The 26,105-nt window shown below is 45.2% G+C and overlaps 1 protein-coding gene across 1 annotated transcript in view; it reads right to left on the bottom strand.

Annotated features, from left to right (window-relative positions):
* GLG1 (golgi glycoprotein 1) overlaps positions 1-26,105 on the bottom strand; it is a 127,368-nt gene that overhangs the window by 25,859 nt on the left and 75,404 nt on the right. Inside the window, exons 5-13 of the mRNA XM_062177548.1 lie at positions 25,366-25,569; positions 23,824-23,895; positions 22,447-22,630; positions 21,229-21,443; positions 13,949-14,070; positions 12,130-12,231; positions 10,578-10,731; positions 5,846-5,983; positions 1,315-1,401 (exon numbers count right to left, since the gene is read on the bottom strand). Coding sequence (XP_062033532.1) covers positions 1,315-1,401; positions 5,846-5,983; positions 10,578-10,731; positions 12,130-12,231; positions 13,949-14,070; positions 21,229-21,443; positions 22,447-22,630; positions 23,824-23,895; positions 25,366-25,569 — 1,278 coding nt within the window. The remainder of the gene's footprint in view (positions 1-1,314; positions 1,402-5,845; positions 5,984-10,577; positions 10,732-12,129; positions 12,232-13,948; positions 14,071-21,228; positions 21,444-22,446; positions 22,631-23,823; positions 23,896-25,365; positions 25,570-26,105) is intronic.

A 26,105-nucleotide genomic window follows, 5' to 3' on the forward strand; every position in this document is an offset into this window, starting at 1 on the left:
TCTCTCTCTCACTGTCCACTCTGCCTGTCAAAAAAATAAAATAAAATAAAAGATCAGGTGAGAAATCTAACTTTCTATCTTGCCAATTTTGACGATTCAAATAATACTAAAAGGCTTGATGAAAAATATAGCAATTCCCCATGTACCTAACTTCTGCTCTCACAAGAGAACTTTACAATTATTTTTAGAATGGAGTCTTTATTTAAAAAATAAATGTTTATTTTTCATTTATGAGCGAGCAAGAGAGGATGGCAGGGACCCAAGCACTTTAGCCATTATCTGCTGCCTCCCAGGTGTCTTACAGGAAGCTGGATCTGAACCCCACAAGCCAGGGCTCTAACCAGCACTCTGATGTGGGATGCGACATCCCAAGCAATGGCTTAAGCTGCTGCACCACAATGCCCATGCTCACCTTGACCTTTACAGCTGCCCCTCTGCCAAAGTAATAATCACTGTATTTGCAGATAATACGTGCCTGCATGAGGTTTCTGAAATCCCATGTTTTAATGTCAGTGGGTCTCAGGATGGAACAGGGATAAACATGTCTTCAGTCTTCCAACTTAACCTGGAAGTCTCAGGTTTTTATTGTGTTAAACACAGATATTACGAAATGGCCTAACAAGGAGACTAAGGCTAAGAGAACTGGAATGCGTGGACCACTCTTCAGTGTGAAGAGGAGGCTGGAAGCCCAATGGACACCCTTTATTCTGGGACAGGTTTTTTTCTTTTTTTTTTTCTTTTTTGGACAGGCAGAGTGGATAGTGAGAGAGAGAGACAGAGAGAAAGGTCTTCCTTTTTGCCGTTGGTTCACCCTCCAATGGCCGCCGCGGCCGGCGCATCTCGCTGTTCTGAAGCCAGGTGCTTCTTCTGGTCTCTCATGTGGGTGCAGGGCCCAAGGACTTGGGCCATCCTCCACTGCCTTCCCGGGCCATAGCAGAGAGCTGGCCTGGAAGAGGGGCAACCGGGACAGAATCCGGCGCCCCAACCGGGACTAGAACCCGGTGTGCCGGTGCCGCAAGGCGGAGGATTAGCCTGTTAAGGCACGGCGCCGGCCTCTGGGACAGGTTTTAACCACTGTGGTAACTCTCAAAGAAAACCAAAGGGCTGACTGCAGAGAGTATTCTTCTAGAGAAGCAAGGAAGAAGCCAGGAAGCAACACAATACACTTCTCTGTAAAGCAAATGGGCAGAACCTGATTAGATTTCTTCTGATTGCCAGGGAACCTGTACCCTCGAGTCTATGCACAGTAGAACTAAGCAGAAGAGGCCCTCTGCCAGCAGGCCCCTGCTCTCCGAGGAGCTGCATGCCGCTTACCTCCGACTCTAACTCGGTGAGGTTGCCAACTATATCTCTGCACTCCACGGCCAGGTCATCCAGATGGTCCTGGAGGCACTCGAGCTCCTGCAGACAGACAGGCAAGCCCTTGGCAATCAGCAGTCATATCAACACGTGGGGAGCTGAGATACCACTGGTCCTCTTTTCCTCTTTTAAAATCTTACTGACCAAAACACAAAAGCTTTGTTTGATTCCTGAAAACTAAGACCGTTAAAAAGATAATTACTCGGGATGTAGCCGGGAAAGGTGCTCAGGGTAAAATAGCCTTGCAAATCTCCCAGAAGGCCAAATGTATAAGTTCAGCAGGAACAGATCCTCAGGCGTCCTCAAGGTCTAAAGATCTTATCAGGCCTTTGTCTCACTCCATCCATTCCCTGCTACTCCATTTAAAATCCATGTTTTGAATACTTTTACATCTTACTTAAAAATCAGCACTTTGATGATGATCACTGGATAACACATTCATGGTGAAGGCATGGATCATTTTAAGTCTATTCATGGGTGAGGGAGGTGGGACCTGGGGTCTGGAACACAATACAGAGCTGACAGCTCCTGCAAGTTAGATCTGGGGTTCTGACCCCAGCCATCTCAAACGGATCCTCCGAGGGAAATTCCCAAACAAGTGGGCATACTAGGGCTTGGGTATCTTATGCTGTCTTGTCTGGCCTTTGGAAACCAAGCTGTAGTGACTGTAGCATTAACCCACTTGGATTTTGTTAAGAGGCTGAAGAACTCCAAGTATAACAGTAGCACATTTCTGGAGGTATAACCAACACCTATTTCTCTGTAAAGTGCTCTATTTAAGGGGTCAAGTTTAATTTACTGACTATCCCATAAGAATCAGAATGAGAAGGGAGAAGATGGGTTGTAGGAATTACAAAATAGCCATTGTAGAAGAAAAGCAGAAGGAAAAGTGCACTACACTTTTGGGAGTAAACTGGTCCCTAAGTTTCTGAATCACCACAGTCCTTGTTTCATAGGGCAGAGGCAGCATAAAGCTAAACCAGATATTTTCCTTTCCTTTTTTTCTTTAAAAAGATTTATTTATTTGAGGGGCCAACGCCGTGGAGCAGTAGGTTAATCTCTGCCTGTAGTGCCGGATCTAGTCCCAGCTGCTCCTCTTCCAATCCAGCTCTCTACTGTGGCCTGGGAAAGCAGTGGAGGATGGCCTGCGTGCTTGGGCCCCTACACCCGTGTAGGAGACTGTGAAGAAGCACTTGGTTCCTGGTTTCGGATCGGCGCAGTTCCAGCCATTGCGGCCATTTGAGGAGTGAACCAATGGAAGGAAGACCTTTCTATCTCTCCCTCTCACTGTCTGTAACTTTATTTCTCAAATAAATAAATAAAATCTTTAAAAAAAGATTTATTTATTTGAAAGTCAGAGTTACACACAGAAAGAGAAGCAGAGAGAGGTCTTCCATCCACTGGTTCACTTCCCAATTGGCGACAATGGCCAGAGCTGTGCCAATCCAAAGCCAGGAGCCAGGAGCTTCCTCTAAGTCTCCCACAGAGGTGCAGGGACCCAAGGACTTGGGCCATCTACTGCTTTCCTAGGCCACAGAAGAGAGCTAGACTGGAAGTGGAGCAGCTGGGACTCGAACTGGCGCCCATATGGGATGCTGGCAACTGTATGCGGCAGCTTTCTCCACTCCGCCGCAGCACCAGCCCCAACTATAGATATTTTCTAACAATATACCCAACAGAACTCTAGCAGGATCAGGAAGCAGACTACTGAAAATTATATTCCTATCCTCAACCGACCTGCATAGATAGCCATGTTGCTTCCCTAAATGGCCAAATCTGGTACATGTGACTTGGTCTCCCATGTAGGAGGGTGGCAAGGGTCCAAGCACTTGGGTCATCTTTTACTGCTTTCTCAGGCATATTAGCCAGGAGATGGATCAGAACTGGAACAGCCAGGACTCAAACTGGCACTCCGATATGGGACACAGAGGTTGTAAGCAGGGCTGAACCCACCGCACCACAATGCTGGTCCCATTTTTTTTTTTTTTCCAGTGTAACTTTAAAAAAAAAAAAAAGATATATTTTCTTTATTTGAAAGGCAGAGTTACAGAGAGAGGTAGAGTGAAAGAGAGAGATCTCCTATCTTCTGGTTCATTCTTCAAATAGCAACAATGGCCAGGGCTGGGCAGGCTGTAGCCAGGAGCTGCAGTTGGGTCTCCCATTTGGGTACAGGGGCCCAAGGACTTGGGCCATCTCCACTGCTTTCCCAGGTCCATTAGTAGGGAGCTGGATTGGAAGTGGAGCCGCCAAGACTTGAACTGGTGCCAATATGGGATGTTGGCATTGCAGGTGATGGCTTCACCTGCTACACCACAGCACTGGCACCTCAATGTCACTTTATAATACTCTAATTTCAGAGGGGGTTCTGCAGTGGTACATAAGCCTAAGTTACCTTCTTGGTCTAGTATTTATGTAGCTTTAAACAAACAGCTACTCCTCACTGCTGATTACTCTGCGTTCAGATGGAGCCTGAAATATCTCCCCAGCCTGGAGCAGTGAGCGCCCTCCACTGCCATCCTGGCATCTCCCGGAACAGCACTTCACTCACTCAGGGGCACAGCTTCTGTTTGAAACATTCCCCTGATGGCTGGAAACCGCGACACCCACTCCAGAGTTCCGAGAACTAGGTTCTTGTGTCACCTTCCAGGCTTTCAGTGGCCGCTGTTCAGCAGTGGGGGCCTGGTAGTCCCTATTCAATTTTTAGCCTATTCTCCGTTTTTTTCTTTTTCAATTTTTTATTTATTTGAAAGCAGAGAGAATGATGTTTCATCTGCTGTTTCACTCTCCAAATGGCCATAACTGACAGGTCTGGGCCAGGCTGCAGCCAGGATCCAGGAACTCCAGCCTGGTCTCCCACACAGGTGGTAGCTATACAAGTACTTAAGCCATCAACACCCACTGCCTTCCAGGGTGTACATTAGAAGGGAGCTGAGGGGCTGGCACTGTGGCATAGTGGGTAAAGCCACTTCCTGCAGTGCTGGCATCCCATATGGGTGCCGGTTCGAGTCCTGGCTGCTCCACTTCTTTTTTTTTTTTTTTATTTTTTTTTATTTTTGACAGGCAGAGTGGACAGTGAGAGAGAGACAGAGAGAAAGGTCTTCCTTTTGCCGTTGGTTCACCCTCCAATGGCCGCCGCGGTAGCGCGCTGCGGCCGGCGCACCGCGCTGATCCGATGGCAGGAGCCAGGTGCTTCTCCTGGTCTCCCATGGGGTGCAGGACCCAAGCACTTGGGCCATCCTCCACTGCACTCCCGGGCCACAGCAGAGAGCTGGCCTGGAAGAGGGGCAACCGGGACAGGATCGGTGCCCCGACCGGGACTAGAACCCGGTGTGCCAGCGCCGCAAGGCGGAGGATTAGCCTACTGAGCCGCGGCGCCGGCCTGCTCCACTTCTGATCCAGCTCTCTGCTATGGCCTGGGAAAGCAGTGGAAGATGGCCCAAGTCCTTGGGCCCCTGCACCCACATGGGAGACCCGGAAGAAGCTCCTGGCTTCGAATCTGCCCAGCTCCAGCTGTTGCAGCCAACTGGGGAGTGAATCAGCAGATGGAAGACCTCTCTCTCTCTCTGCCTTTCCTCTCTAGGTAACTCTTTCAAATAAATAAATATTAAAAAAAAAAAAAAAAAAAAAAAAAAAAAAGAAGGGCACGGAACTGGAGGCAGATCTGGGGCTCAAACCCAGGTACTCTGATATGGGACGTGAGTATTCCAACAGTGTCTTAACACATACCCCAAATGCCTACCCCTATCCTCCATTTTAAAGCAAGATGGAGGATAGGTTACTTTTCTATGTAACTGGCACTAATGCATTTTTTGGCTTCTTTCCCTGAACTAGGCATATCATTCACAGAAACTACTCACAACACGCAGGTAACTACTGGGAGGTGGGGTGAGACTGCCCCCTTGTTTCCATTTTCCTGTATGGAGAGGTCAGAATGGAATGGAGTAAACGTCTAGCTAAGATCAAACTGAGAAAATAACTCCACTTCCACCTGTCTGGTAGTGCTGTTCTAGGACTCCACACTATGTATGCAGACCAGTCTCTATGTATACAGTTGTATGCACCGATACTCTCCTTACTCAGAAGGACTTGCTGTGGTTTGTTAAAGTAAGAAAAAGACAATATAAGGTGGATTACGAGTAAGTTAAAAAAAATAAAAAGGAAAATATGTTAAGGAAAGCAGGAGGAACCAGCGGTAAGCTTAGTACAAAAATGGCTATCAGAAAGTCTTGGTTAGAAACAGACCATACCTTTGGTTCTAAGCTTTCTAAGAGGCAGCCGAAAAGAGGGAAAGTAATTGAATCCAAAATATGGTAACCATAACCTAATAACAAACTGGCTTCTTAGAACTTCTTCTAGAGAGAATACTGAAGAACATAATAAATTATATCTGTGAACGCAGCACAGACCTGGACTCCAGTGTTGAATTCTACATAAAAGTGTCATCAGCACAGTTACTACAAAGCAAACAGGAAGCTGTGTCACCTACCTGTCCGGTCTCTGTCTTCTCACTACACCATTTTCCCAGATCAATCAGGCACTTATCTTGCAGGGCAGGGTCCAGTTTAACATCCATGGCCCGCTGGTGTAGGATCCTCTGGACTTCAGCTCGGCACTCCCGAGAGAGCTGCATGAGATAGAGTGAGTAAAAGACTTTAATGGAACAGATCAAACGTGAGAGTACTTTGAAAGTTCATGGAAAATGAAATTAAAAGATAAATTTATTTTGGTGCAAATAATTTGAAATCTAGGGGCCAGTGTTGAGGCGTGGCAGGTTAAGCTTCTACGTGCAATGCCAGCATCCGAAATGGGTGCCACTTGAAGTCCCGGCTGCTCCACTTCCAATCTAGCTCCCTGCTAATATGCCTGGGAAATGCAGAGAAGATGGTCCGAGTCCTTCTGCCCCTGCCACCCACATGGGAGACTTGGATGAAGCCCTTGGCTCCTGGCTTCAGCTAGGCTCAGCCCTTGCCATTGTGGCTATTTGTGGAATGAACCAGCAGATAGAAGACCTCTCTATTTCTAGCTATCGCTCTCTGCAGCTCACTTTCAAATAAAAAAAGGAAATCTATAGTTTTTCAATAAGATGCATTTTCCATGAATGTTTTCTTTCTTTAAATTTATTTATTTATTTAATTTATTTATTAATTATTTGACAGGTAGAATTATAGAAAGTAGGAGAGAGAGAGAGAGAAAAGTCTTCCTTCTGCTGGTTCACTCTCCAAATGGCTGCTATGGCTGGCGCTGCGCTGATCTGAAGCCAGGAGTCAGGTGCTTTCTCCTGGTCTCCCATGTGGGTGCAGGGGCCCAAGCACTTGGGCTGTCCTCCACTGCCTTCCCGGGTCACAGCAGAGAGCTGGACTGGAAGAGGAACAAGTGGGACTAGAACCCAGCACCCATATGGGATACTGGCACTGTAGGTAGAGGATTAACCAAGTGAGCCACAGCACCAGCCCCTAAATTTATTTATTTAATTGCTGTTTTCCTCAAAAAGTTTTTAAAGATCTATTTATTTATTTGAGAGGTAGAGTTACAGACAGTGAGAAGGAGAGACAGAGAGAAAGGTTTTCTATCCACTGGTTCACTCCCCAAATGGCTGCCATGGCTGGAGCTAAGCCAATTCAAAGCCAGTAGCCAGGAGCTTCTTCCAGGTCTTCTGCATGGTACAGGACCCCAAACACCAGGGCCATCTTCTACTGCTTTCCCAGGCCACAGCAGAGAGCTGGATTGGAAGTGGAGTAACCAGAACTAGAACCGGCACCCATATGGGATGCCAGTGTTGCAGGTGGAGGATTAATCTACTGTGTCACAGTGCTGGCCTCCTTCTACAAGTTTTTAAAAAAAATATTCAGTTATTTATTTGAAAGGAAGAGTTAGAGAGAGAGAGAGGGAGAGATAAATAGAGATCTTCCATCCACTGCCCTGCTCCTTAAATGGCAACAACGGCCTGAGGTGCGCTGATCTGAGCCAAGAGCCAGGAGCCAGGTAACAGCTTGTAGCTTCCTCTAGGTCTCCCACATAGGTACAGAGGCCCAAGCACCTGGGCCATCCTCTGCACCTCTCCCAGGTCCATCAGCAGGGAGCTTGATTGGAAATGGAGCAGCTGGGACTTGAACCAGTGCCCACATGGGATTCTGGTGCCACAAGCAGCACCTTTATCCACTATACCACAGTGCTGGCCCCTCTTGAAGGTTATAAACAGCCCCTGGATATGTGGATTTCAAACCTTTCTGAACCATAATTAACTTATCTTTTAATTCCAGTTTCCATGAAATTTCTTTTTCTTTTTTTAAGATTTATTTATTTATTTGAAGGCAGAGTTACAGAGAGGCAGGGGCAGAGAGAGACAGAGAAGTTTTCCATCTGCTGGTTCATTCCCCAAATGGCCACAATGGCCAGATCCAAAGCCAGGAGCCAGGAGCTTCATCTGGGTCTCCTACGGGGGCACAAGGGTCCAAGGACGTGGGCCATCTTCTACTGCTTTCTCAGGCCACAGCAGAGAGCTGGATCAGAAGTGGAGCAGGAGCTGGCGCTGTTGTGTAGTGGGTGGGGCTGCTGCCTGCAGTGTTGGCATCACTTATGGTTCAAGTTCCAGCTGCTCCACTTCTGATCCACTCTCTGCTGTGGCCTGGGAAAGCAGTAGAGGATGGCCCAAGTCCTTGGGCCACTACACCTGCATGGGAGAACTGGGGGAAGCTCCTGGCTTCAGACTGGCACAGCTCCAACTGTTGCGGTCATCTGGGGAGTAAACTAGCAGATGGAAGACTTCTCTCTCTCTCTCTCTCTCTCTCTCTCTCTGAGTCTGCCTCTCTGAGGCTCTACCTTTTAAATAAATAAATAAATCTTAAAAAAAAAAAAAATAGAAATGGAGCAGCCAGGACTCAAACTGGTACCCATTTGAGATGCCGGCACAGCAGGCAGTGGCTTTACTCACTACACCACAGCGCTGGCCCCTCCATGAATTTTCTGATATTCTTCTATCCACGAAGACACTAGATCAAATCTGTTATCAGGGAGTGTTTCCCACACTTCATAGCTCTAATTTCTTCCAGATAAAGAATTAAGTGTTCTAGGAGGTTTGTCATGGTCCCTGTCTCCAGGAGTGCAATTATACACACCACATTTTTTAATATACTACTATACAGAATGACATCCTGTTCTGAGAGGATCCTGAAAAAATGAATTGGATTCAGTGAGATTAGAAAGTTTTCTGGGGGGCTGGTGCTGTGGCTCACTTGGTTAATCTTCCACCTGTGGCGCTGGCATCCCATATGGGCGCCGGGTTCTAGTCCCGGTTGTTCCTCTTCCAGTCCAGCTCTCTGCTGTGGCCCGGGAAGGCAGTGGAGGATGGCCCAAGTGCTTGGGCTCCTGCACCAGCATGGGAGACCAGGAAGAAGCACCTGGCTCCTGACTTTGGATTGGTGCAGCATCAGCCGTAGCAGCCATTTGGGGAGTGAACCAACGGAAGGAAGACCTTTCTCTCTGTCTTTTTCTCTCACTGTTTATAACTCTACCTGTCAAATAAATTTAAAAAAAAAGAAAAAGAAAAAAAGAAAGAAAGTTTTTTGTTTGTTTAGCAAAATTACTTTGTTATTCTATGAATGTGGAGTGGAATGCCAGATCCAGTTCTGGAGAGAATACATACTTGGTTCAGGAGAACTGAGGCACCCACAGGAGCAGGACCAGACTCCTCCAGACGAGTCAGGCAGAATTAGCAGAAAGCTGTCATTGGGGGCTCGCGCTATGGGGTAATGGGCTAAGCCTTTGCCTGCGGTGCCAGAATCCCATATGGGTGCTAGTTCAAGACCTGGTTGCCCTTCTTCTGATCCAGCTCTCTGCTATGGCCTGGGAAAAGCAGTTAAAGATGGCCCGAGTGCTTGGGCTCCTGCAGCTGTGTGGGAGGCCTGGAAGAAGCTCCTGGCTCCTGGCTTTGCATCAGCTCAGCTCCAGCTGTTGCAGCCATCTGGGGAGTGAAGCAGCAGGTGGAAGAAGACCTTTCTCTCTGTCTCTCCCTCTCATTGTCTGTAACTCTACCTCTCAAATAAATAAATAAAATCTTTTAAAAGAAAGAAAGAGAGAAAGAGAAAGAGAGAGAGAGCGCGAGAGCGAGAGAGAGCATGCGCAAGCAAGCTGGCATTGACAGGTATAGCCGGTGTCTCTGCCATGAGAAGCCCACACACTGAGGACAGGCAAGAAAGAGACTGGGCACAGGGGTTCCTTTTGGAGTCATGGAAGTTCTGAAACTAGACAGAGGTTGCAGTCACATAACATTGTGTGAATGTAATGAAAACCACTGACATTCTTTAAAACAGTAAATCTTATGTTATGTGCAATTCTGCTCCATTCAGAAAAATAGCTTATGTACCACATTCCAATCCTTTCGTCAATTGTAAGAGAAGAAAATTTTCACTCTAGTGCCTAGCAGGATGCTGGAATTTGGGAGCCCCTGTGGTTAATAAGAGGGTCATTATACAAAGAAAAAAGTAATGACAAATTCCCAGGCTTTTGTACACAGCCCTTTGAAAACTGGGTCAGGTGTGCAGCTACTGAAACACGATACTGCTTCCTCCTGAGTGGCTCTGTAAGTCCCAGACAAAATGGTTCTGCATGAAGCTCAGAAGAGGTCTTTACACACGTGCATGCAAAGTAATACCATTGCCAGTTTATGTAACAAAGCAGGAAGGAGCCACAATTCAGTATCTCAAAGCACCAGCCTGTCAGCACAGCACCAGGGCCAAGCACACTGGACTATTCTGTGAAAGGCAGCAATCGGGGCGGACGGGTAAAGAGACTGGGTGTGGATGGAGGCTTCTGCAGAGCTGTCAGGGAAGTCTCATCAATACCGCATTATGAGTTAACTGCCAAGAGCAGAAGCGTACAGAACCATTTGTATCCTGGCTAAAAGCTTCTAATGGATCTTTTAAGCTAAATAAAGTTAGGGCAGCAGAATTTAATTGCCCATTTGTGATTCAGATTTCGGTAATTTAAAGAAAAAACCTGGAAGTCTTCCCCCAATCACTTTGTTAAAAACATCAAGTCAGAAGCTGGTGGAGCAAGTGCAGACACACTCACTGAATGAAGAGGCTTCTGACAGTGCAGCAACCCCTCCCCACCGAACACTCTAAGTAGTCTTCCTCGGATGACAGAAATCAGAAGATACAGCAAACTATTTAAAAAACACGTGATGGTAAGACGAAATGAGGCCAATATGGACCACATACCCTCCTTCCCTGCTCCTCGGTGCGGTAGGCATGTCTATACAAACAGGAGAACACGGCTCCCGGAGGCATGAGTTCACTGGTTTCATTCCAGCCGTGCGTGTGGCAAAGACGCGAAGCATCTCCTTGGCACTTGCGGTAGAGGACAGGGTCCAGCCTGTAAGGTGAAGAGTCCAGGGGTAACACTGCTCACTGTACTTCCTCTTCCTATAGATGCTCCAGGTTTGCACCAGTACTTGCTTGTGTACTCACTGGTAATCACCTCCAGAGTAGCACAGAACGAAGACTACAAAAGTTTTACCTCAAAGATGCTGCCTTGGCCATGTGAGGTACTAACACTGTCACACGCAACACACACATGCCCTGGCCGAACATAAAAGCCAGGGTATAGCCACCATCAGGCAACTCACAACTTCTTATGAAGTACTTTTTTCTAAGTACAAATGAGGTTACTTGAAATTCAGTGAAATTAGAAAATGGCAAGGTAAACAGCCTCTGAGCCGACTTCCTCATAAAAGCACTCTTCCCAGGTGATCTGTAGTTCACCAGAACATGCTCACTAACCTGACATTTAACTTACAATCCAGGGGCAGTGGGCTAGGCAATGAGCCTGCTTCTCCCTGAAATGAGACCTGTGGATGTTTAATTCTGTCCACAATGTACTGTCAACTTCAAGGGAGGGCTATTTACTGGGAGGAGGGGCTCCTGGTTACCGAGTGGTTTTCAACACTACAGAGCACTTTTTTGATGAGGAGGGAAGGTATTAAAGAGAAGAAGAAAACATGATTTTGATCAAGGTGGTACACTCAGTAAACTCCAATGGCCTGAGCAAGCACAGGGAAAATGCTGCCTGGCTTTCTTTAGTCCTTTCTCAAGCTAAGCTGAAATCCCAGAAACAAAAAAATCATTAATTTCAAGTGAACTCTTTCTACATGTGGCTACAACATGTGCATTACCAGAGAAAGCTACAGACCACAGTCCTATGTCTCAGACAGAACAGGCAGGGGCTGACCTCGGGGAGCAGGAGCAGCAGTCAGAGGCACTGGCTGCCCTGGAGGTGAGGAGGGGCTGAGGCCGAAGAACTGGAAACAGTAAAAATGACCCTTCTCCGATTTCACACTGCATCCCCCCCTCCCAGCCCAGCCCCGCTTTTTTGCTAACAGGACAAAAAGGGAATTAGAGAATCAAACTGACACTTACTGATAAGAAGCTTATGATAAAAGCCAATTCCCATACCCTGTACAAATCAATAGATACAAATGTACTATTATCTTCTTAGTCATATCTGCAGATGCTTTTGCACCCCCCATCCCATGCCAGAATTGTTGAGAGATCTTTGTGGTATCAGAACATTTTAACCCTGACTTCTAAGGTAGTGGACAGACTGCTAGTGGGCTCACTCTGCTTTCAGATGCTGAGTTGAGTGCAATAAAGAATAGGTTTCTTTTCGGAGGGTTGGGGAGGATGAAGGATGTTAGCTACCTTAGAAATCAACAGTGACAAAACAGGGGAACATGCTGAGGCAATACACTTGCTCTTTCTCTAAAATACTCACTTCCAATCTCGGGAGATGAAATACTGCAGCTCTAGGAGACGGTGTTCACAGTCTTCCACCATCTTCTCTGTGTACAAATGCTCCATCAGGCAAGAGAGGATCCTAGCCGCAAAAAGAGTGGAATTGCAAGAGCTAAGTGTTCTGGATTTACTTTCCTGCGATCACTCAAGTCAACTGAACCTGACAGCGACACTGTCATCAACTTCAGAGCCACTTAGGACTTAGGGCTCACCATGCACAAGATCTGTGTGCAGTCACTTTATTTTTAACTGCTGATAAGGAAAATTTCCAACACACACATTAGCACAGAGTCATATAATAGTTACCTTTCTTCTCTATAGCTTTATCAACCTATGGCCAAGTTGTGTGTGTGTGTGTGTGTTCCCTTGCTGATATTCTGACGCAAATCCCACATACCATACACTTCAGCATGTTCCTCTAAAATATGAGAATATAACACCATTGGCACACCATCAAGAAATTTAAAAAAAAATCCCTAACATCACATAATATTTTGTTATTTGTCAAAAATTCCCCATTATCTGTCTTTTTACATATTCAATTAAATCAGGACACAGAAAAAGTTCACATATTGTATTTAGATGAAAATATCTTCCATCTACTGTAATCTGTCCTTCCTCCCTCTGCTCTCCCCTCTTTTGGTTGCTATTGCTATTTTTATATTGATAAAAAGATCTTACTTAGTCTCTAGAGTTGTCTATCTTCTCCAACCACACAACAAACATTAAGGACAGGAGCTGGTGTTGTGGCATCATGGGTTAAGCTGCTGCCTATGATGCCAGCAACCCATAACAGTGGGCTGGAAGCCCTGCTGCTTCACTTCCAATCCAGCTCCTTGATCATGCACCTAGCAAGGCAGCAGATGATGGCCCAAGTATTTCAGCCTCTACCACCCACATGGAGAAGTGGATAGAGTTCTGAGCTCCTGGCTCCAGTCTGGCCCATCCCTGATCACTGGGGCCATTTGGGGAGTGAAGCATAGACTTCTGTTTGTCATTTTACCTTTCAAATTAAAAAAAATAAAATCTTTTTCAAAAAATTAAGGAAAATGGTCATGGTTTTTCAGTTCTCCAGCCCAGCATGGGCAGCAGGAATTTCTGTACGGCACAACAATAATAAACACGGACTACATGCTATTTTTACCTTTGGATATAGCCAGCTGCAGGCTAAAAAGATTTTTGCAGAATGGGAAACCCGTCCTTATTTGCAACTTGATTTTAAGAGCTGTTTTCATACCATATGAAACAGAAGTAATGCATGGGAATCCAATACTTTTTTATAGCACTTATTCAGCCTTCCTATTCCTAGTTCTTGGATGAAAGTCCAGTATTCATTTTGTCCATGACCATCTACTACAAGTATCAGATTTTGTTTCCTATTTCAGTTATAACTGACCATTTTCTAATGATTACTAAGCAGCGAGTGCAAACAATGAGTCAATCTACAAACCAGAAGAAAAGTACAGGGCACCAACCTATGTATTATTTTATCCTGCGTGTTTTTCTCATGTTTACTTGACTACTAAACGGAATTATTTAGTGACTTAATATACAGCACAGGTCCACACATGCTCAACCACTGTCAACAAGCATCATCACACTGCTGGGTTTAGGTGTCTCTTCGTCACAGACTTAAAAGTTCTAACTCCAATACTAGTTTTGACAAAAGTTGGTATGTGTGCTCCTGGTTCAACAAAATTTCAGGGAGGATGTAAAGCACCCAAAAGTCAATGGAGGGAATGTTCTCTGCTGTCGAGTGAAACACAGTATGAATTAATACCAGAAATGAGATAACCTACATCGGGTCTCCAGATCTTATGTGTTTGCAGGCTGTCTGTATTACAGATTCACAGGCTTCATTCAAAGCTCGATCAATGCGGTAATCAGCACCAGGGTCAGTCTCCTGAATCAGTGTTTGAAGCTGCATTAAAACAAAGTAAAATGAGAAGAAAGGAAGACAGTCACTGAAGCCCCAGGGAAGAGCAGCGTCCTCTCTTCACACAATCAGCTGCTCTGACAAGGTGCCGCAGATGTCACCAGGCTAACTGAAGAGCTCTCACCAGATAACTTCCCAAGGCAGCTTATCTGCCGTGTTAGAATGTTTTCATGTTAAATCACTGTGGGGACTGCTTATCTACCTGTCCTGAACCATACCAGGATATCTGTAAAACAAGAGGTTTTTATAATCACAACTGTGCAATTAGGAAGACGGCTTCTTTCCCCTTATCTGCCTACTTGTTAATCAGACTGCAAATCTGAGACTCAGGGTGAAGTCAGGAGTGAGTGGAGAGGAACTAAGACAATTCCAGAGATCTAATTTGGTCCTAAGGACATAAAATGTGAAATTTGATGCAATGACACTGGTGTTAAAAACAAATGCCACATAACTTTTCAAGGAACTGCATGAGCCAAGTGATGAAAATTGGACAATACATGGCATAATGACAATTTTTTTAAGTAGAAGGAAAACAAGGGAATAGAAATACTGAAGAAAAAAAAGTCCTCAAAAGAGACCCATGGAAATTTTGAATTCACACCTAGAACACTTATAAAGACTTTTAGATGACCCCAATCAATGAACACGGACTACTGTTCTTAGGTGTCTTGTATTTTTTTTTTAAAGATTTATTTATTTATTTGAAAGTCATAGTTACAGAGAGACAGAGGCAGAGAGAGAGGAAGAGAGGTCTTCCATCCGCTGATTCACTCCCCAGATGGCCACAATGGACAGAGTTGTGCCAATCTGAAGCCAGGAGCCAGGAGCTTCCTCCAGATCTCCCATGCAGGTGCAGAGGCCCAAGAACTTAGGCCATCTACTATTTTCCAAGGCCATAGCAGAGAGCTGGATCGGAAGTGGAGCAGCCAGTCCTGAACCGGCACCCTTATGGGATGCCAGCACTGCAGGCAGTGGCTTTATCCACTATGCCACAGCACTGGCCTGTGTCTTGTATTTTAAGAGAGCCAGACGGCATGGGTTTTTGTGCTCCGATTATATTATATGTCCAAGGACAAATATAAGGCCTTAAGTAAACAATCTGTGTAGTTATAAAAAAAAATAACAAATTGTCCTGGGTCCTGAGATTACTGCATCCTGAGTGCTTGGTTGCAAGCCTAACTGCTCCATAAAGCAACTGGGAAACAGCAAATGATGGCTTTTGTATTCTGAGTTTCCACCATCTATGCAGGAGACTTGAATGGAGTTCTTGGCTCCTGGATTCAGCCTGTCCTAGCCCCTGCTGTAGCATGCATTTGGGGAGTGAACCAGCAGATAGGAGGTCACTGTCATTTTGCATTTAAAATAAATAAATAGGCCGGCACCGCGGCTTACTTGGCTAATCCTCCGCCTGCAGCACCAGCACCCCAGGTTCTAGTCCTGGTTGGGGTGCTGGGTTCTGTCCTGGTTGCTCCTCTTCCAGTCCAGCTCTCTGCTGTGGCCCAGGAGGGCAGTGGAGGATGGCCCAAGTCCTTGGGCCCTGCACCTGCATGGGAGACCAGGAGGAAGCACCCAGCTCCTGGCTTTGGATCGGTGCAGCGTGCCGGCCGTAGTGGCCATTTGGGGGGTGAACCAACAGAAGGAAGATCTTTCTCTCTGTCTCTCTCTCTGTCTAACTCTGCTTGTCCAAAATAAATAAATAAATAAATAACTCTTAAGAAAACAAAAAACAAAGGTCCTTTACCTTGTTAAAAGCAGATGGTATTTATTTTAACTTGCAGAAATATTAATTATTAGAACCAAGAACATAAAGCTTATAATTTACCATTTTTTTCCCTTATCTATTTTGACATAACCAACACATAAACCAAAGCTTGTTCATTCTAAGTAGACACAAAAATACCTGTCTTTCTTCAGCTGGAAATGAGAACATGGCCCTTATCATTTACTTTTGCTTGGTCCCTCCTATGTCATGTTATAAAGTAAAGGGACATGAGAACAGGTGTCTCGCGTTCAGTTTTCCATCTTTGAGGAGGCAGCTGGGATACAGAGTAAAAAGCTCTACATCTGGGACCAGAAGATCCAAGTGTTATTGAGATTTCTGACTTTGTCAGACATTAGCTTTGAGAACACGGATAAGCTGATAAAGCTCACAGTTTCAGTTTCCTTAACTGCAGAAGATGAGAAATAATAATATGCGAGGAAAGACCGGGTAAACTGCAAAGCATTTTACAGACATAAAAGATCATTATTTCTACAGATGGGGAGCAGATGGTGTTTTGGGGTGGGAATTTTCAATCCCAGAAAGCATATCTGGAAAACTACCATCGTTTTTTCCAAGTTAAAGATTGTGGAGCCTCTTCTGTGTCTCCAATTATCCTCTTTGGGCGTCGCCTGTGACCTGCACACGTCTGACCTGTGATCTCATAAGGGAGAAGAGGAAGGCTTGGTCCTTGCACGGATTTATCAGAACGCGGATCAAAGGGGAAGAACAAAAAATTCACTTCTGTTATTGTAAAAGAAGGCCAATTATCAAGGTAAGAGAAACACGAAACATTTGTAATATTTTAGGATGGAAGTTATTTGCAGTAATTCTTGGTGGCAATTTGGAGAAGCTACAAAATGCTGTAGATAGTTAGAAGATGGTCAAGTTATTAACAATTTTATGACATTTGCTGACAGAAAGCCAAAATATTTACATATTTTCTACAGAAAGTTAGGAGCAACATGGGCATCTGTAAGTCTTTGCAAGAACCACGATAGTCAAACCTTCCTGACAGGCACACTTTGAGATTCACGATGAATGTACTGACTGCAGCTACTAAAAGGAGAAAATGGGGGTAGGAGGGAGTGGTGTTGGGCACGTGGCCTAGTGGCTAAGACGCGGCTTGAGATGCCTGCATCCCACATTAGAACGCCTGGGTTTCAGTCTTGGTTCTGCTTCCGATTCCAGCTTCCTGCTACTGTGCACCCCGGGAGGCAATAGGTAATGGCTCAAGTAGTTGGGTTCCTGGCACTCACATAGGAGACATGGAATGAATTTCTGGCTCCTGACTTCAGCGGGCTCAGCCCTCGCACTGTAGGTGTTTGGGCAGTGAACCAGAAGATGGAGTCCTCGGTCTGCCTCTCAAATAAATAAAATTAAAACAAAACAAAAATAAAAATGAATGCCCATCGAACATAAGAGGCTAATGACTCAAGGGACTCTGTAACCATGAATTCACTGACAAGAGTAGGAGAAATAAATACTAAAAAAAGTGAATTGCTTTATGAGTAAACATCTGTTCCAGTCCAACACACCTCGGAAAATCAGAGAAACACTGCAGAGATGTGATTATTCCAGAGCCTTGTAAGCAGCCATGTTGGCGGGGAGAGCGTGGGCCCAGACTTGTTCAGCCATAACTGAAGAGAACTTAATAATTCGTGATCGTGATAAATCTGGAGGAGTATGTGCTCATTAACATGGTCATTTTTCTTATGCTTTACGGTTCACTACTTGTTCAGAGATCACGAAGCAGAGAATTGGGAACAAGAATGGTCAACCACGGACAGATACTGAAGACTGCTGTATTAAGGAAGAAAACTTTTGAGGTCAGAGTTGTGGTGTAATGGGCTAAAGCCTCTGCCTGCGGCGCCGGCATCCCATATGTACATGCAGCTGGGTCATGTCCACGCTGCTCCACTTCTTTTTTTTTTTGACAGGCAGAGTGGATATGTGAGAGAGAGAGACAGAGAGAAAGGTCTTCCTTTTTGCCGTTGGTTCACCCTCCAATGGCCGCTGCGGCCGGCACATCTCGCTGATCCGAAGCCAGGAGCCAGGTGCTTCTCCTGGTCTCCCATGCGGGTGCAGGGCCCAAGCACTTGGGCCATCCTCCACTGCCTTCCCGGGCCATAGCAGAGAGCTGGCCTGGAAGAGGGGCAACCGGGATAGAATCCGTGCTCCACTTCTGATCCAGCTCCCTGCTAATGCTCCTAGGAAAGCAGTGGAAGGTGGCCCAAGTGTATGGGCCCCTGCACCCATGTGGGAATCCTGGAAGAAGCTCCTGTCTCTGGATTGGCCCACGTCAGGCCATTGTGGCCACTTGGGAAGTGAACCAGCAGATGGAAGATCTCTCCGTCTCTCTCTCTCTTTGTCTTTCTCTCTCTATAACTCTGTTTTTCAAATAAATAAATCTTTTTAAAAAAAAAAAAAAATTAAAAATATTTTTCCCTGTTTGACTAACATTACTGTGGGCAAAACCATACATTTTACTATTTGAGATTACTCTCTAGGTTTTTGTTTCAGTTTTTAAAGATTTGTTTATTTATTTGAAAGGAGACAGAGACAGAGATATTCCATCTGCCGGATCACTCCATAAATGGCCACAACAACTGGAGCTGGGCCAATCTGAAGCCAAATACTTGGGCCATCTCCTGCTGCTCTCCCAGGCACATTAGCAGGGAGCTAGATCAGAACTGGAACAGCTGGGACTCAAACTACTGCCCATGTGGGATGCCAGCACTGCAGGAGGCTTTCACCTGTACCACATCGCCGGCCCCTACCCTCTGGGTTTGGGAAGCACTTTCTTTTTGGGGTACAAAGGTTGACTTCAAAGGTACTTAGCAGTTGAGTCACTTGTTCTTTTAATAAGCTAAATTCCAAAAAGCCCTAAAGTGAGCTTGCTGCCTTGAAATAAGTCAATCCAGCTTATTTTCTTTCTGTATACTTTACATGTAGCCTCAGTGGAAAGATAAGGATTATTCCTGACTGCTCCCAACCTCTGCATGATGAATTATCGATGAAACGTAAACACCACACAGGCTGTCTCCAGATTCATTTTATCTGGGCGCCGGGGCAGACCCTGATGGCGGGTTCCCTGGAACAGTCATCAACAAGACTGCTCCTGAGGAGCCCCGTCCGGACAAGCTCAAACCACAGCAGAGTCCTGCACCCTGTCCTCCAGAAGCTGGGTGCTCCAGGGAAGGGGAAGCGAGGGCCTGTTCTTCCCACCTCTGTGTGGGACACGTATGTGTGTGTGTGTCCGTGTGCACACAACAGAGCTGCTCTCTACTCTGGGTGGGTCAGGATGAGTCAGAAACTAACAGGAAATTTTATTCCACAGCAACATTCTAGGGAAATTTAGTGTTTCAGATTGTAAAATCCTGTTTATGATTAGCAGGAAAATAAAGTTCAATGAACATTTCTTATTTATTTGAAAGGCAGAGTTACAGGGAGAGGAGAGGAGGAGGAGGGAGGGGAGGAGAGGGGAGGAGAGGGGAGGGGAAGGAGAAAGAAAGAGAGATTGATTCTCCATCCTCTGGCTCACTTCCCAGATGGCTGCAACAGCCAAGGCTATGCCAGGCTGAAGTTAGGAGTCCAAGCACTTGGGCCATCTTCCACTGCTTTCCCAGGACCAAGAGCACAGAACTGGATTGCAAGCAGAACATGTGATTGGTGCCTGTATTGGGTGCTGGTGTTGCAGGTGGCAGCCCAATCTACTACGCTACAATGCTGGCTCCAGAACATTCAGTTTTCAATAAAAATGTCAACTATAGCGACTGGCGTTGTGGTGTAATGGGTTAAGTTGCTGACTGCAACACTGACATCCCATATGGGCACTGGTTTGGGTCCCAGATGCTTCACTTCCAATTTGGCTCCCTGCTAATGAGCCTGGGAAGGCACCAGAAGATGGCTAAAGTGCTTGAGCCCCTGCACCCACATGGAAACTGGGATGAAGCTCCTGGCTCCTGAGGCTTGGCCCAGCCCTGGATGTTGTGGCCATTTGGAGGTGTCTAGCTTCTTTCTTTTTCTCCATTAACTCTGCCTTTCTACTAAAAATAAAATAAATCTTGGGGCTGGTGCTGTGGCATAGTGGGTAAAGGCACCACCTGCAGTGCCGGCATTCCATATGGGCACTGGTTCGAGTCCTGGCTGTTCCACTTCTGATCCAGCTCTCTGCTATGGCCTGGGAAAGCAACAGAAGATGTTCCAAGTCCTTGGAGCCCTGCACCCACGTGGGAGACCTGAACAAGCTCCTGGCTCCTGGCTTCAGATCGGCCCAGCTCCAGCCACTGTGGCCATTTGAGGAGTGAACCAGCATATAGAAGACTTTTCTCTCTCTGCCTCTCTGTGACTCTGCCTTTCAAATAAATAAATAAAATCTTTAAAGATAAAATAAAATCTTTAAAAAATTCCAACTATAAAAAACTAATTCTGGTTTTCAAAAGTTTTTCTGATGGGAGGCTCAATTTTTTACTTGAGGACATAAAGCTAAAGTTAAATGATCTGTTGTGCTTCCTAAAATAAAGTTCACAGTACAGGGCATTTCTGTGTCATCTGGGGTTTAAATTGTCTAGTAAGGGGACAGCGCTGTGGCTCACTTGGTTAATTCTCTTCCTGCGGCACCGGCATCCCATATGGGTGCTGGTTCTAGTTCCGGTTGCTCCTCTTCCAGTCCAGCTCTCTGCTGTGTCCCGGGAGGGCAGTGGAGGATGGCCCAAGTGCTTGGGCCCTGCACCTGCATGGGAGACCAGGAGGAAGCACCTGGCTCCTGGCTTCAGATCGGTGCAGCGCTGGCAGTGGCGGGCATTTGGGGGGTGAACCAACGGAAGGAAGACCTTTCTCTCTCTCTCTCAGTGTCTATACTCTACCAGCCAAATTAAAAAAAAAAAAAATTGTCTAGTAAAAAGTAAAAAACATGGACAACAGTAACAGACATGTTGTATTTATGATAGTTGGTTAACTTTCTATCAGCTAACTGTTCTGTAGCTATTTAACTATTCACGAACTCTGGATCAAGAAAAACTATCTTCTCTGACAAAGTATGCTATCTTTATAGAATTGACTGCAAAGTTATGGTGAAGGAAGGAGGATCTCACAATTCATAGATGGCCTAGGCTAACATGAAAAGATGGTATGGTTTCAAAACGGATGTGCTCTCTTTCATAACCCTTTCTATTATAAGCTCAAGCTCTGCTCTGCAGCAAATGTCACATTTTCACTAAGATATGCCTGAGGAAATGATATTCCATGTCTGGTCCTTAGTAGCTGATGCTCACTGTGATGTCATAAATGATCCAGATAAAGCAATTTTGGACAATGTCAGGAAGAGGCCACTTAGCTGGTAAGACATGACTTTCAAAATGGCAACGAAAAATTTTCCTTACCGCCTGCTGGCAGTTCATTCCAAGGTTGCCCTTTTCGCCTCTAACTACTTTCATGAGACAATGCAGGGTTCGTCCTTTGCGATGTAAGCCGGAACAGTGGTGTTCAATCTCTCCCCGACAGCTTAGGATGATCTCAGGGCTCAGAGAAAAGTCCTCCATCAGCATGCGCCGGTAATCCAGCATCTCCCCCTGGCACTCACTGCTCACTTGTCGCCCTAGGTTAGGATGAAAGTCACAGCAAGACGGAGGGTGAGTATGAGGGTCAGCAGTCACCACATATTAAAGGTATATGTTCCCACTTGGAAGGTAATACAGCAGCTATGCTAATAGCTAGACCAAAAAGCTTGGAACTCAGCAAAAGCTTCAGCAGGGTAAAGTGAGCCCAGGCTCCAGACTCAGACTCATCCTGCCAGTGTTTTGTACTATGCAGACTTCAGACTCCTAAGCTGACACAGTGCAAAGCTTTGCCAATGGAAGTCTCACCAGTAAATTAGCTATCATGGTAAAAACAAAGCCAAACAACAATCTCTACTGGCCTATACAGTTAGAGAGTGTCGCAAGAAACTACACCTCAGATACTCACTTTAGTTCCCCCAACTTCTCTGAATCCTAAATGCCACACTGGGAAGACCTGAGATCAAAAAAATAAAAAACGGTCACCCAGCCACTGAGTTTAGATTTGAACTCATAATTTGAGGCTGAGTCTCTCTCACCCAAAGCTTATGTGCTAAATCATGCTACCCTGACACTCCTAAAAATGATGGAGTTTGCTTTTTTAAAAAAATCAAGATACTCATGGAGCCAGCGCTACAGCTTAGTTGGTAAAGCCACTGCCCACAATGCCGGCATCCCTCATGTACGCTGGTTCAAGTCCCAACTGATCCACTTCCGACTCAGCTCTCTGATGTGGCCTGGGAAAGCAGTAGAGGATGGCCCAAGTCCTTGGGCCCCTACACCCATGTTGCAGACCTGGAAGAAGCTCCTGGCTTCTAACTGGCGTGACTCCAGCTGTTGCAGGCATTTGGTAAGTGAACCAGTGGATGGAAGATCCCTCTCTATCTCTCTACCTTTATAAATCTGCTTTTCAAACAAACAAATGAAGCTTTAAAAAAATAATCAAAGATACTCTAAAGAGCAAATATTGGAAAAACCCAACATTACAGGAACAAGAGCATGAACCCAGAATGGAATGAAAGAGATAAAGAAATGGACTGCCACCTCTGTGCACGGCTGACTCCAGGCACATCAGAAGGTAGGAGAGCCTGGCTTCCCGGGACCGAGGCAGGTTTTCCACATTGCACCGGTATTTCTTCAGGTCACTCTTACAAGATTTCGCCAATGAATAACTGACTTTGTAATCCTGAGCAATCAGCTTCTGCCGAGTTGTTAGAGCTTCGCGACACTGAAGAAGGAGAACAGGCAGAGAGCTGTAAGTGCCCTTAGACAGCCCCCAGGTACCTCCAGGACAGTCAATTGTGCATCAATTGTAGTTATTACCGAAACGCCTCTCTTTGGGTGTGGTTGATCATGCTTAACTACTGTGGCAACAGTCAAGGAGCTCTGAAATTCTATGGTGAATTGCCGGTTGTTGCTACGATAGCAGTTATGTCAAACACATCAATATTTGGTAGACTCCAGCACACCACATTGACACAAAGTATTGTTTTGCTATTCAACAATATCTGTGATATAAATTTTACCAGGATCAAAGTGGCCACTGAAATAATACCTGGATGTTCCACTCTATACTTTCACAGTACAACTGTTCAATAGTAAATGATATAGGAAACTGAAATGAGAAACATGTCTTAAGTTGCACAAGAAAGTAAATGATAAAATAAAATTAATTACTTTCAAAAGCCATAAAAGATTCTTGCACTCACAGGGACAGAGAACAAACAGTAATGCAAATGCTTAATGACAGAGCTGCTGAAAATTAAATAGTGGATGACCCAGACTACCTGGTTTGGTTAGCCTAAACTGCCTGTGAATGTAGGCTGGCCTCTGTGGTTCTGATACAAAAACCTCTAATTTAGCAGACAAATCAATCTCCAACTTTTTACTGTCCAGACATCAAAATGAGAGCTTTTTTTTCGCAGTTTAAGCCAAACGTGCTTTGCTTCTTTACGTAAACCCAAGTATTTAACTTAGGGTAAGCTTTCTTATTCATTTGAACTTTGGTATGAGATCACAATAATGGGGCCGGTGCTATGGTGCAGAGGGTTAAGCTGCCACCTTTGATAATAGCATCCCACATGAACACCAGTTCAAGTCTTAGATGTTCTGCTTCTGATCCAGTTCCCTGTTGATGCACCTGGGAAAGCAGAAGATGGCCCAAGTGCTTGGGCCCCTGTCACACATGTAGGAGAACTGGATGGAACTCCAGGTTCCTGGGTTCAGCATGGCCCAGCTCTGGGTATTGTGGCCATTTGGGGAGTGAACCAACAGACTGAAGATCTCTGTCTCTCCCTCTGTAGCTATGCTTTTCAAATAAAAAAATGAATCATTTATTAAAAAAAAAAAAAGTATTAACAGGATTTGAGAAAGCTTTTAACAAAATTAATGAAATATTCATTTGTTCCAAGTAATACTGACCTTTTCACTCATGGATTCTTCAAATTTATGGTTAAAGAGGCACTTATACACTCTGCCTTCACCAGCTTGTGTCTGTAAGATGGAACATACTTATTATTATTACCATTATTTACATAGTTATGCTGTGTATTATCCACAATCTCATACAGAAATTTCTATTAAATAGAATTTGAGGGTAAATGACTTAGCCATTTATAAAACTGAGTAGCCTTTGAAAGAAAACAGTGACTATAATAAAGATGAAAAAAAATTTTCATGATGTTTGGCTACTGTCATTCGTTCCCAGATATATTGTTAATTAGGGAACCAAAAGAATGTTAGATTGAGTCTCCTTTCTTAGTTTATGACAGAGCCAATAAAACTCTCACTAGTGGCTCTGAGAGTTAAATCTGTTAATTCAAAGCAGTAGGCAGGGTAGAAGTACTCACAAGTCACCCTGGGTCCTCTGTTGTAAAGGTGGATACTATTCTATTTACAGTGTTAGAAAGTTGTTCTACAGGAGCAGCAGGTAGTAATCAAAGATTTGGTTTTAAAAGTTAGACACCTTTTGTTTCTTCACCTTAGCCAAAAACATAAATTAGTGCATCAAAGCTGAAGTCATTGAATAGGTATGAGCAGAGTTCTTAGCACAAAATAAGATGCTCATACATAAAGCAGACTTTTTGTGGTTGTTGTTTTTGGGTTTTTTGACAGGCAGAGTTAGACAGTGAGAGAGACAGAAAGAAAGGTCTTCCTGCTGTTAGTTCATCCCCCAAATGGCTGCTATGGTCGGCGTGCTGCGCCGATCTGAAGCCAGGAGCCAAGTGCTTCCTCCTGGTCTCCCATACGAGTGCAGGGCTCAAGCACTTGGGCCATCCTCCACTGCCCTCCCGGGCCACAGCAGAGAGCTGGACTGGAAGAGAAGCAACTGGGACTAGAACCCGAGGTGCCGGCGCCGCAGGCGGAGGATTAGCCTGGTGAGCCGCAGTGCCAGCCGAGCAGACTTATAAGAACAGGAATTGAGAAGATAGGGGCCAGCATTGTGGCTCAGCAGATTAATCCCAAGTTCAAGTCCTGGCTGCTTCACTTCCGATCCAGCTCCCTGCTAATGAACCTGGGAAAGCAGCGGAAAAAGGCCCAAGTGCATGGGGCCCTGCACCCACATGGAAGACCTGGAAGAAGCTCCTGGTTTCTGGCTTTGGATTGGCTCAGCTCTGGCCACTGTAGCCATTTGGGGAGTGAACCGGCAGATGGAAGATATCTCTCTCGCTCTCCCTCTATAACTCTGCCTTTCAAATAAATAAATAAATAAATAAATCTTAAAAAAAAAAAAAGAAAGAAATTGAGAAGAGAGACAAAACAGCAGAAACATATGCTGGGACAGTCAGAATCCAGCTGCTAACTAGATGGTAGATCATCAAGGATGAGCAGCCAACACTATTGTATTAGGCTGGGACCAATTCCACCTTTATTTCATGAAGGGCTTGTGATGGTCTGTTTTATTTGAGTACAGAATTTACTATATTTAAGAAGAAAAGAAGAACAGCTTCTGAACTGACTCACATTTTCACAAAAACGCTCTCGATCATCTCGGCAAGCAAAATATAAATGCCGATCCAAATGAAAGTCATCAGAGGACAGCTCAGCCACTCGAAGAATTGCCTTCTTGCATAGTTCAGACACTTGAATCTTGGGTTCTTTCTCTTCTGCTTCCTTCACCAGGCCCTTCTCCAAACACGACACCACTTCACCTTGTGAATGTGCATCCTATAAAATACAAAGAGCATGAATATTTTAAAACTTATATAGGTTTTAAATAAACATAATTTAGTTAGCAAAAAAAAGTAAAGCAAACAAAAAACCCAAGCAATACATAGCTAGCTTATTGATGCTGTATTAAGAAATCAATCACATTATAGAAGTTAAAAGAAAATGCCCTCAATAACAACTGGTTAGAATATACATATGATATATAAACAAAAATAGAGGTCCTTGGAGTTATAAGTATAGTTCACGCAGTGCTAGAACCAGGAGCCTGAAATTTTAATATCAGAAAATTCTTAAGGGGCTGGCACTATGGTGCAGCGGGTTAGTCTTGGCCTAAAGTGCCGGCATCCCATATGGGTGCTGGTTCTAGTCCCAGCTGCTCCTCTTCTGATCCAGGTCTCTGCTATGGCCTGGGAAAGTAGTAGAAGATGGCCCAAGTCCTTGGGCCCCTGCACCCACGTGGGAGACCCGGAAGAAGCTTCTGGCTCCTGGCTCCAGATCGGTGCAGTTTTGGCCGTTGCAGCTGACTGGGAAGT

This window comes from Lepus europaeus, chromosome 19 (genome assembly GCF_033115175.1).
Source record: "Lepus europaeus isolate LE1 chromosome 19, mLepTim1.pri, whole genome shotgun sequence".
Taxonomy (NCBI): Eukaryota; Metazoa; Chordata; class Mammalia; order Lagomorpha; family Leporidae; genus Lepus; species Lepus europaeus.